The sequence below is a fragment of the Lepisosteus oculatus genome, chromosome 4, assembly GCF_040954835.1.
Source record: "Lepisosteus oculatus isolate fLepOcu1 chromosome 4, fLepOcu1.hap2, whole genome shotgun sequence".
Lineage (NCBI taxonomy): Eukaryota > Metazoa > Chordata > Actinopteri > Semionotiformes > Lepisosteidae > Lepisosteus > Lepisosteus oculatus.
The window spans coordinates 65,005,762-65,017,678 of record NC_090699.1 but is presented as its reverse complement, the minus strand read 5'-3'; the positions used below and the strand labels follow the sequence as shown (position 1 = coordinate 65,017,678).

The 11,917-nt window shown below is 53.1% G+C and overlaps 1 protein-coding gene across 2 annotated transcripts in view; it reads right to left on the bottom strand.

The window, feature by feature from the left end:
* cacna2d2a (calcium channel, voltage-dependent, alpha 2/delta subunit 2a) overlaps positions 1-11,917 on the bottom strand; it is a 253,399-nt gene that overhangs the window by 6,649 nt on the left and 234,833 nt on the right. For both annotated transcript variants that reach the window (XM_069189531.1, XM_069189532.1), the window contains 15 exons: positions 9,379-9,439; positions 8,074-8,171; positions 7,300-7,390; positions 6,728-6,790; positions 6,335-6,438; positions 5,290-5,388; positions 4,386-4,477; positions 4,021-4,068; positions 3,319-3,390; positions 2,421-2,573; positions 1,952-2,004; positions 1,755-1,810; positions 1,381-1,504; positions 879-988; positions 132-214 (listed from right to left, as the gene is read on the bottom strand). In XM_069189531.1, the coding sequence (XP_069045632.1) occupies positions 132-214; positions 879-988; positions 1,381-1,504; positions 1,755-1,810; positions 1,952-2,004; positions 2,421-2,573; positions 3,319-3,390; positions 4,021-4,068; positions 4,386-4,477; positions 5,290-5,388; positions 6,335-6,438; positions 6,728-6,790; positions 7,300-7,390; positions 8,074-8,171; positions 9,379-9,439 (1,307 nt within the window). The remainder of the gene's footprint in view (positions 1-131; positions 215-878; positions 989-1,380; positions 1,505-1,754; positions 1,811-1,951; positions 2,005-2,420; positions 2,574-3,318; positions 3,391-4,020; positions 4,069-4,385; positions 4,478-5,289; positions 5,389-6,334; positions 6,439-6,727; positions 6,791-7,299; positions 7,391-8,073; positions 8,172-9,378; positions 9,440-11,917) is intronic.

The following is an 11,917-nucleotide window of genomic DNA, read 5'->3' as shown; positions in this document are numbered from 1 at the left end:
GTACAGCCGTGTGAGATGGACCTGTCATTGTTCCCTCCCGAACGTCGGTGAATAACGTCGGCCACGGGTGGGACTCTGCTGGAGCCACTGCAGGGAGGCCCCAGGAGCTGAGACGAGCCCTTTTCTCTTACCAAGGTGTTGTAGTCGAAGCAGGTGGAAGGTCCTTTCCGATACCGGGGCGTGGTCACGAGCTCGCACTCCTCCGGCCCTTTCGCTGGGAGCAGGGTTAAGGAAGCGTGCGGAAAAACCATCCTCCTGCACATGCTGACAACATCACACGCCCGAGCACCTCTGTCTGGGAGCATCCCCAGGGACCGGAACGGAACTAGAACTCATGCAAAACTATAGCTTCAGCTTACTAAAACAGAGAAAGCTGTAGCAACAATCGGTTTAAGACTCCTATAATGCTTCAAAGGTTACCTCCCCAGCAAACCCACCGGTCCAACACTGGTCTCTACCTGCAAGCCAAGCTAGTGGCAAAGCTTCAGAAGCGGAATATCAGACAGCAGACAGGCCTGTGGAAGCAGGGGGAAAACGGACTGTGTCTGAGGATTTCTGGGACAGTGGAAGGTGTTAGGTAGGCAAAAAACGTCTTTCTCTGTATCTTCTGAGGGTTTGTTCCTCCTTTCCATGTGAGCCCCTTGCCCAACACCCCTGCCTGGAAGAAGGACACCAAGCAGCCGGCTCATTCTGCTAAACAATCGCTCTGCACCCCGGGCCTCCTTCTGAATTTCTTAACTGACTTCATTAAACATTAGGCTGGAGCAAAAACCAGGAGACCAGCCCTCAAGGAAGCAATTCAGACGCCCCTTTGCCCGAGACGATCGGTGAGGAACACCCAGCACCCATGAAGCGCTCTCTGACCGGGGACAGGATACACCGCGTCTCGGCCTGGGACAGCTTCTCCACAACGCACGGGCTGCACACCATCTTCTCCGCCACCACGAACAGCAGGTTGGTGCTGTTGATCCTCTTGGCATGAAAGAGCCTGGAACGAGACCGTCAGAGGAGGACGGAGAACAACGAGAGCCCGCAGCTCGGCCCACGGACGACGGAGACACCCATCGGTCCGTCAACGGAAGCACTTCAGGGACCGAGCTGGGGAGTGATGAGCCCCGGACTTGCAGTCAGAGGGCCTGCGGTTCATTTCGCCTGAGGGCAAGGCGAGTTAGCGTGCTCTGTGGATCGGAGCACTCAGGGCCGGCAGGAAGACTTTCTGGGCTAAGGCAGCAGGAGCAGAGCTGGACACCCTCATACTGTAGGCCCTGGGGTAGTACCCATACTAAACTCCACCCGTGTCTGTGTGTGTGCAGACAGTATAGAGTGTTAATAATGATGCAGCTGGAGGAGACGGCACAGAGGTACTTCTCTTCTACACACCTGGAGCAGTTCCCACAGTCCAGGAAGCCGTTGTAGATGCTGGTGGTGTTGGTGAAGTAGAACTGCGTCTGCTTGGTGATGCAGCTCGTCTCCCTGGAGTCCATGCCCTCCGCCATGACATCGTCTGTTGCCGGGCAGAAGACACAAACCGGGAGTCAGACTCCAGCGCGACCGGCATCTGCAGTCTCCTGGGATATTCAGGGCATTCTCTCTTATTTTAGTGGGCCTCACCTCACCGGTGCGGAGCCAGGTCGAACAGGCCAGCCCGTACTGGCACTGTACTGGTAAAGTCAGGCTATTTAGGAGGCCAGAATGTGTTTGCTACTGGGAGGAACCCAGCATGCCCCTGAACGCAGAAAGCAGGGAGCGCTCACCTGTGTTGAGCCAGCTGTTATAGGCCAGTCCGTACAGCAGCTGCTGTAATAGGGACCTACGGGACGACCAAAAAAACAAAAGGATGATTCATCTTCCGAAAGAGTCGGTTCTGAGGTGAAAAGCGACTAGTCGGTCTGCTGCAGGGGGTCGTCTCCCCGAATGTCATGCAAAGGAGGGAGGTGACGATCCTTCTTACCAGGCAGCAGCTGTGGTCCACCAGGCCAGACTGAGGAAATCTGCCACCGTGGGCTGGATTCAAGAAAAGAGCAAGCCTTAAACAAACACGTTCGGGGCCAAAGCACTTCCTTTAAGGATAAACATGGGATTGAGAGCAAGAGGTGAGAAAATGAGTCATGTAGTCAAGGGACATACAAGCTTTTGCCTTTGATTCAAGTTTTCAAAATCCTGCAAGGCCCTGACCACGCCGCTCCCGCGGATCTCTACACAAGGAACCGCGGGACACGAACTAGAGGAGACAAGGGGAAACTACATGAGGTGCGAGTAAAACTGAGAACAGGAGGAGCTTCTTTACACAAAGGGTGGCGGGGGTGTGGAACAAGCTGGGCAGCCATGTTGTCGAAGCCGATACCCTGGCTTCTCTCAAGGCACAGCGGGATTTCTCATCGAGATCCTCGCCCCACCGCGACGTCCGTAAGGCCACTCACCACGAAGACGCCTCTGGGTGCCGCACCGGTGTTGCTGTTGGGGGTGGGGGCGCAGACGGACTGGTAGTCGAAGGACTCCTTCCTGTTGTAGAAGGAGTTGTTGTAGAGGGCATGCATCAGGGCGTAGTCCACCTCGCTGAAGAACATCCCGATCTGAAGGGAGGGGACACACACACACACAGTCAGCTCTCCCCTCTCCCACTGCTCTGCGCAGTCTTGTAGCTCGTGGGTGCCCGGGTGCACGCCCTTACCAAAAGTTACTGTAGTCAGCTTCACAGTCATTTTTGAAAGCATTTAATTCGCTCACTAGTGATCACTGTCATCATTATAGCATTAATATCGCTGCGGATTATGCCATAGCTCTAAGCTTGCTTGACATGATGTATGACTTCCCTGTCTTTCTGCATAATTAATTAACTAATCAACCAACCAATCAATCGATCAATCAAATACACTTTTCTCAGCTGCTCTCATACAGCAATAATGAGCAGAGGCAGCTGCGACACACAGATTTTGAAAGAACATTCTTACTGGTGTGACTGGGTTCAGTCTGAAGAGAAAGCCCCGTCCAGAAGGCTATATACGTATTTAACCATTTACCCATTAAGTGCTCCATTTCAACATTCAGCTGACACAGTAAAAACAACTTCACTGTGATCTTTCAAGCAGGTCGCTCATGACAGGAAGAAATACAAAGGTCTCTCAGCTTAACTGAACAAATTGTGCTCCCAATTTTACAAAGACGAGAACGCTGGAGGTCTTGCACTCCTGGTGTCAACCAGGATGAGCTCCAACCAGACATTTCCGCTACTTTTCCAGGCCAGGAGCGGCTCGGCTACACTGGAGCAGTCTGTTCTGGGTGGGAAGAGGCTGGCGGCCAGGGTGGGGGATTCCTCACCTTGCTCCAGTGCTCCCTCTGATTGGACATGACCAGGAACCCCCCATCGTCAATCAGAACACACAGCAGGTCCTGGGGAAGACAGGACAGTGAGGGGCACATTACAGCGACTGAGACTGTGGTCCCTCACGTTGCGCCCAGAAACCGAAGATCAGGAACTGCTCAGAGCTGCAGAGCTGTGGATCAAGACTGAGTGAATTACAATACACGATACTTCACATTATCAGCAGCCTGGAGCAGGGGTGACAGCTCTAGGCTCTCGACTTGTGTGGAAGGGGTGACAGTTCTAGGCTCTCGACTTGTGTGGAAGTCAATCTGTATAATGTCATCAGCCTGATGTTAAATAATTAATAATAAAAATTAATAATTGCTTACACTTATATAGCGCTTTTCTGGACACTCCACTCAAAGCACTTTACAGGTAATGGGGTCTCCCCTCCACCACCACCAGTGTGCAGCCCCACCTGGATGATGTGACAGCAGCCATAGCGCACCAGTACGCTCACCACACACCAGCTATTAGTGGGGAGGAGAGCAGAGAGTAATGAAGCCAATTCATAGATGGGGATTATTAGGAGGCCATGATTGGTTAGGGCCAATGGGAAATTTGGCCAGGACGCCGGGGTTAAACCCCTAAATGACTAACTAGAATAAATCAATCAAACGGCTTATGGTGAAATGAAGGAGAAGCGTTTATCTTACGTCGCTGTTGACTTCACAGTCCATCTCACAGCTGCTGGAGAGTCCGCACTGTGAATGAGAGAACAGCACGGTTGCGTTTAATTCGCCGCAGGGGAGAGTGTCAACATGCTCAGGCCTTCCTTCCTTCCACTGGCACAACGAGCACAGTAATCCTTAACACAGCATCCATAATGCGCTCCTGGCTCCGAATGCATCGGTGGGCTACCAGGTCTTGGATGGGTGAGATCTGTCCGGTCCGACACCCACATGCAACCCCGATGGCCCATGGTGTTTTAATGTCGGCTCTCCCGACCTCTGACCTCTGACCTCTGACCCCCGACCTGTGAGCACACGGGTGCAGGAGGGCATGGGCGTGGGCGGCCTACCTTGCGTGCGCTCTGTCGGCCGTCTGACTGGTTGCTGGCCAGGATCTTGAATTTGTCAACCCAGGCCTCCAGGTCCAGCTTCCCTCCCACCACTGGCGAGACGGGGGGAGAGAGAGAGAGGGAGCGTGGGAGAGAGAACAGGCACAGAGATACAGGGAGGTCCTGTGAGGTCGCAGCAACTCCTCCTTCTTGGCCCCATCAGCCCAAATACTAGCAGTGGATAGCAGCGGTCAAGGTCGTGGGCTTCTTAGTGGGAGGTTACAGGTTCACATCCCAAGCGAGACACAGCTGTTGAACCCTCGAACAAAGCACCTCCCCTGGCTTATTCCAGTACAACACCAAGCTGTATAAATGAGTGCAAATCTAAGTTCCTTTGGATAAAAGTGTCGGCCAGATAAATTAGTAGTAGACGTGCTTAGCTTTCACTATTTCTTCTACACGTGTAGTACAAGGGGACTCCTTGTGACGGAATAAAATATCCAGCCTCAGAGGGTCTAAAAGTTTTCAAATGCTTTTTCATACTGTCAGAGCAGCTCAGCTGAACCTGGGCTATTCGTCTGCCCTGGATTCACAAAGCCTTGCCTCTCTGGCAGCCAGTCGACTTCGGGCAAGAAGCAGCCAGGTAACCACATCAGAGCTCACGTGGTGATGCGAGACAAGTGACAGAACAAAATCTGTATAATGTGATTGACTGATGGTTTCTGAGCTCAAAGTGTCAACAGATATGTACTGCAGAAGGGATCAAACCGATCATGCTCTAACTTTGTGCGTTTTGAGTAAGAGGATGTGACAGGTACTGTATTTCACCCACAGGACCCGGTCCAGACGGCCCCTGTGTGTTTGGCACTGTATGGGGTAACAGGGAAACAGACCAGGGCAAAAAAAGCCAGAGAGCGCCCCCTACCTGCTGGTTTGAGGACCTTCCCACCGATGTTGACCTCTACCGCGGTACTGACCAGGATTTCTATGGTGTCGTTTTCGGCAAACATGGACTTGTAGCCAGCTGTGAGGGACAGGAACAGGACAGGGCTGGAACTTGCTCAGGGATAACCACTTCATTATGAAAAACAAGCTGTGCACAATTCAGGCAGCCAGATCTACAGTTTGACTCTGGCTATAACCAGCTGGACACTAAAATATGCACTCTGTGACTGGTGCTTAAGTCCCCACACCAAGTATGTATGTATGTCCTTTAAATACAATTGTTCTGTAGCATAAATTCAGTGGTTTAAATACAGTATGTTTTGTCTGTCTTGAGATTGACTGTAACAGAAGAGGCTGGCTGGGGCTGTAGTTGGATTATAAAAAAGGCCCTTGTGAACGACTGCATCTGGAGCATAGCAGCAGAAGATATACTTGTGTCCCCATTTTACTTACTCTCCAGAAAGGCCTTCGGCAAATTTAAGCTCATTTTAAAACTTCACGGAGGTTACAGGCAGAGATCTCCCACCCCCACAGCTATAGCTTGACGCATGGTGAACAAAGGCAGTGCAGGGGTCCCTAAAAGACTGAGTTTGGGGTGAGTGGGCTTGAGATTGTGTTTCGATACTCAGCAAAGCAATGGGACAGTAGTACCTGTGCTCAAAGAGTGCAAGGAAGCCTACTAAAGGTTCCTCATTGGATGTAAAATCATGCCGATCCTTTCTGGAGCACCCTGGGATAGACGTGTCCTGATCTAGATCAAAACTGAGCTCAGGTGCTTCTCTAGCGTCAGTATTACAATCTGGCTGTAGATCTCGATGTTTATGTAAAGAGCAGAAGGGTACTGCATTGTATTTGGAGGATGGGGCTGCTGAATGCTCTCTCCAGGAGGCTGCCTTGGTCCAGACGAGCTCTTCGGCCCTTCCAAGGGAAAGGCCTAGTTTGGCGTCCCTCAGACTTGTGAACGATGCACCCAGTGTCCAATTCAACGGGGAGACCGGAGCGGGCGAGCTCCCGAGGATACGCACCGTCCCTGTAGGGCGCTTTGAAGATGTAGCCCTTGTTGTCCAGACTGCGGCGGTAGTAGCTGGCGTTGAAGGGCTCGAGGTCTTCGTCCCAGGTCTCTGCAGCCCTGCGCCGCACGGACAAGAAAAGCACACAGGCGAAAGGGCTGCGGTCAGAAGCTCGGGGGCACGCCGACGCCACCTCATGCCACCTCATGCCACCTCATCTTGGTTCCTACCAAGACGCCCCTCTACCTTTACATTGTCTTTAAGGCCCAGCCAACTGGGCAACGGAGGCAGGAACAGAACGGATCCTGCGACCCGAACCCCTCTAACTGGTGCATGCCCCCGAGCGCTCCACTCCCCAATCCTCCGCACGATCCCGTCACCCCCCTCGGCAGACGCAGGAAGACTCACCTGTTAGGGAAGACGCGCGTGATTCCTCCATCCGTGGCAGCGAAGAGAGCCAGGAAGCCGTACCTGAGCAAACCGAGCAGAGAGCAGAGAGAAGAGAGTTTCCCCAGACGTCTGCGAGGAGCCGGAGGGGGGCGGGGAGGCGGGGGTACTGACTTTACCGTGCCCAATCTTTGGCACTGTCGCCGTGGTGTGTAGCAAAGCCCCTTGAAAAGCAGGAGGTTGGGGCCCTGCGGGAGGTGAAAGCGACGAGCAACCCGTGGCAAAAGGGGGAATTGTGGAAATCGGAGGCAGTAAAGTGTTTTGACGCAAAAAAGAGCCTTAAAACAGCCTGAAAAGATTCCTGAAGCCCAACAGGAAGAGAGCGCAGAACAGTAGAAGGGCAGAGGCAGAGGTGTCTCTGCGTTTCCTCAGAGGGGCCCAGAGGCATCTGCAGGGCCCTACACCCATCAGGATTCCTACATGATCAGCAGCCATGCAAGGGGCTCGGGGAGTGCAGGAGGAAATGACATAGAGGCTGGAAGACAGAACAGGGTGGACATCTTCCAGGAAGGGAGCTGGCGGATCCCACTTACGTGTTCAGATCCCAGTTTTTCCACACCTTGTTGACCAGCTGCCTGATGATCCCAGTGTCCAGGATCAGGTTGTGCAGAAGAAAGTTGTCGCCTTTGATGGGACAAAACCCAGATGATGACAATCAGAAAAGGGATAAAGATAAACGGACAGATCACAGAAGAATTAAACAGGACACCGTGCAGCTCCAAGACAGAAGTGAATAATCCCCACATTATTATTCTGACACACATGGGATGAGAGAGAGGAGACAGGAAAGGTGAGAAAGACTGAATGTAGGGCAGCAGGAGAGGAAGGGAAGTGTGAGGAGAACGATTACAAATGATTCCTTTTATCCCAAGGGATTCCAAAACGCTTAACATTACAGAAGGGACCCTCTTCAATTCACCAGCAGCCCCACTGCAGCACGTCAGGGGAGGAGAGGGAAACTGCTGCACCAGCTGAATGAGGGGAAACTATAGGGAGGTCAGACAGTACAAGACCAGAGGGGGGTTTATCCAGGAGACCAGGGTTCACAGCCCTGCTCTTAAGAAGAGGGCCTGGGATCTTCAGTGACCAGGGGAAAGAGCGCCGCCTAGTGGCCCACCAGCCTCACTTACAGCAGCAGCCTGGTTTACCTTGGTGGCCTCCAGCCCCAGTACCGACCCGGCCCGGCCCTGCTCCTTGCGGCAGGTCTGGCGAGGTCTGGCGAGACCGTGACGGCGCTGTTGTCCGAGTCCGAGTGCCAGAGGGGAGACAGAGGGGAGACGGAGAGAGAGACAGGGAGATGCACTCACACTGCTTGGAGTCCGGAGTGACCTTCTCTATGAGGGCGATGAAGTTTTCCAGGAATTCGGTGTTGTCATCGGAGATCTGCAGATCCTTGCAGTATTCCCTGGGAATGCAGGGCATGGTGGCACAGGATGGGGAGAGGATTTGGTTTGTTTTTGTTTTTGTTTTTTGTTTTTTTTCCCACGACAAAGAGATAGAAGAAACAAACAAAAACGACAACAACAACAACAACAACACAAAAAGGTACGCGCTTGCCTCCCAACCCTCCTTGGTCACCGGGACACTGCACCGCTGGGACAGACATGCACTCGTCACACGCACGCGCTCCGAGCACAAACGGGCCGAGCCAGGCCCCTCTCATCTGGGCTCAGTGGCTCAGTGGCTCCCCCCCCCGAGCCGCAGTCCGCCACGCCCCAGGGCATGCTGGGTGCCGGTGGGCAGGGTATCTGTCCAGGCCGTGGTGTCACCCCCATTGCACGAGACCCGCCCCACGCCCACGCCCACTCCCATGCACCCCGATCAGCTCGTTGACAGCCGCCCGCCCGCTCTGCTGGAGATGAGCTCCCTGGCCTGAGGCTGCGAAACGCCGCCGCCGCCGCCGCTGCCAACAACAAGAACGACGACAACGACAAAGGCGTCTGGGAGGGCACCCGGCGCCGCGCTGCTGCCAGAAACAGGTCCGTGCAGGTCCAGACACAGACGCTCGCGCCCCCTCCTGCTCGCTCCGCAGCGCACTTGCACACAAAGCCCCGCGGCATGCTGGCAGGCCCATTCCATCTGCAAGCATGCTGAGGCATGCCGTCCCACTGGAGACTGGGAGAGTGGGAGACTGGGGTGGAGGGGAGTGGTGTCGAGGGTGGGAAAAGGACGGGAGCTGTGGGCTGTGGAACTGTGGGGTTCGGGTAGGGGGAAGGCAGGGGGGGGAGGGAGGGTCTTTGAACGGTATGTGAGATCCCTTTATCGGTATGATCCATTGACATAGAGCACTGTGTCACACTCCTCTGGATACACCCATGGCACAAAATTCAACCAGATTGAAGCAACGACAACGACGACGATGACGACGACAACAACAGCAGCGACAAAAGAAAAGGAACAACAACAACAACAACAACAACAAAAAAGAACGAATAAAACCCAACTGGAAACCAGTGGCGAGGAGAGCCTCATCGCGATGGGGGGCAGGGGGGGTGTGGCGGGTGGAAGACGGGATGGCAGCTGGCAGGGTGGCGCGTGACGGGTAACAGAGCCGACAAAAACAAAATAAGAGGCACTGATGGGAAGAAAGCGAGCAGTACACACACAGCTACCTGGGAGCAATGAAAACGTGTCCTTCGGACTCAAAACTGTCTGGCTGCAGAGATTCAAAATCTGCAATAGAAAGGCAACATTATCTGGGAAGAGCCGTCGAGTGGGCATGGCGTCGTTCATCAAGAATAAGAGCTACTGGTCGACTAGCGAGGAGAAAAATTTGAGGGCTGAATTTCATGTCTTAAGACGATGCCGGGGAGTGGTCAACCAGTTAACATTTAGGTTTCATGGAGGGAAAATACCCGTTAGCCAATATGTTGCCAAACATGATGCATAATAATTTGAGCAATGCATGGTTTTACTGAGTCCTTTTGCAGTCGTCTTCCAATTGAAGAATTAAAGGGAAAAAAAAAGATGATTGATTCCTTCAAATTAAGACAGCAAATGCACAGCAGGGGCTACAGAGAACTGACTTCCCTTGTGTTGCACTTGACAGGAAGTGAGCTGTCCGAGATTTATCCCCCCAAAAAGTGGATTTTTTTTTCCATCAGGCATCAACATGGCCAACTGTTGTGGAGTAGGTGGGTGGGGCAAGGGTCCTGATGGAGACAGTCACACCACAGACAAGCAGAGAGGACGTCTGCCCAGGAAGTCAGAGCTGTGGAATCGTGGGAAGTGCAAGGCAGTGAGAAGGTTATGTTCAGGGAACCAGTTTTTTTTTACTGTTTTTCAAAAAGCATTTTAACTGGACAAGAGAAAACAATCTTTGCGGGGATTAAAATGGAAGGAATTCTACATGCCACCAGGACCACCCTCTTTCCACAGCTGATGAGGATCCTTAAGAGACGCAGGAACCTGTTGAAGTGCTATCTGGACTTCACCTCAAAGCCTGCCGTTCTCGGGACAGCGCCGCAGTGCACGTACTGGCCCTCCTGCCGTTTGGAGATTTCACGAGGCGAATCGAGGAACCATGCTCGTCTTCAAAATCTGCCTCTCCCAACTTTACGAACGTGGGCCCGGCGGCGCAGAGGTATCTCAACGATGGCAACAAATTGTGTCAGCAAGAAAAACAACTCATTTCCCGGTGACATCGCCCCTTCTGCTCCCCGAACTCCTTCCGCATCTTCACACTGCTCGCCAGACAAGCCCGTGCAGGAGAGAGGAAGTGGAGATTTTTCAGCGCTGGGACAGGAGCTCTCAGGCTCGGCTGCAAACGTCAAGGAGTCTGTGCTTTTGGTCACGTGCAGAAAAGGCCTTCAGAGACACACTGGGCGCCAGTCAGAGTGCAGACAAGTGGAGACGTCGCCCAGCTTCAGAATGGCGCGAACTTGCTGGGCTTTTCTTTGTTCCACATGGGGTTTCAGCAGCCGGCAGAAGCCTGCTTTTCACTTCAACGTAAACATAGCAATCAAATCTCAGTCTCTGCCAATTCAAACTGGCATTCAGGCGCAGGCCATTCCAAAACCGCACTCTTCAGAGGCAGTGAGGAGGGCTGTCTGTCACCAAGAGAAAGAGGTAATTGATTAACATTTAGCACCTGTTTGTGACCGGAGGGAGGTGGGTAGGTATTGGCAAGGGGCGGGGGAAGGTTATTTTATCCTGTTCAGAATCATCTGAATCATTTAGAAGACAAGAAGGTGGTATTGAGTTCAGATCCTGGTGTCGAGGGAGCTGCTGTAGAACTGGGCCCAGATGTTTTCCCACCCACAATGCAATGCACTTCCCGGACTGGTTCTGGTCTCGGCGGGGCAGCTCTGGATGTCTGTGGTGTGATGGCTGGACCGGGACACACAGGGAACAGGGAGCAGGGTGGGGGATCTGGGTACAAGCCAATGAACACAAGGGTACAGGAGGAAGCCATACACTGGATTGACACGCCACGAGGCGCCCCTTTGCAGAGCTGAGATGCGCCACAGGTAACGGACCAGGCGAGAGTGAGGGGTCCAGCTGAGCTTTGGTCAGGGCTCCCACGCTGTTGCTCAGAGCAAGCTCCGTACGCTCACTCTCTCTCCGTTTCTGTCTCTCTCAGAGGGAAAGCACCGCTTGCTTTTCATCGTCTACGGACAAGAGTCCCTCCGGGTGCCGGAGGGATTTCCTCAGGCGTAGGGTTGCTTTTTGATTATTTATTTTTTTGAGGGGGCAGTTTGGAGGGAGAGTGTGGTGGGGGGTTTTAAAAAACTGCCGGCGGCGGAGGAAAAAACAAAAATGGAAGAGACACGAATGGGGCAGCTCTGCCCAGCGTAACACAAAGAAGGGTTGACCCAAACCGCTGATAAGAAAGCCACGGATTGTGGGTTTAACCTACGCTAGAGACCGGACATCTCCGATCTGATCACAATCTGTGCACATCACAAGAAGGGGGTCAGAGGTCACCACTGTGGGCTGAATACCAAGAGATTCCTCATTAACCCAGCTGACTGGGCAACACTGGTGTGGAAATGCCCTTTTCCTCTTCTCGAAAAGCAAGCAGCTTGACTGCATGAGTTCTGAACTGCTGTAGGCACAGACCACACTGTTGCTTCCTTATGCTATTTTGTTTTAAGAGAGAGGTCTCTTGATATTCACTCAGTCGTGGCTGCATACCATCGAATGCATAAC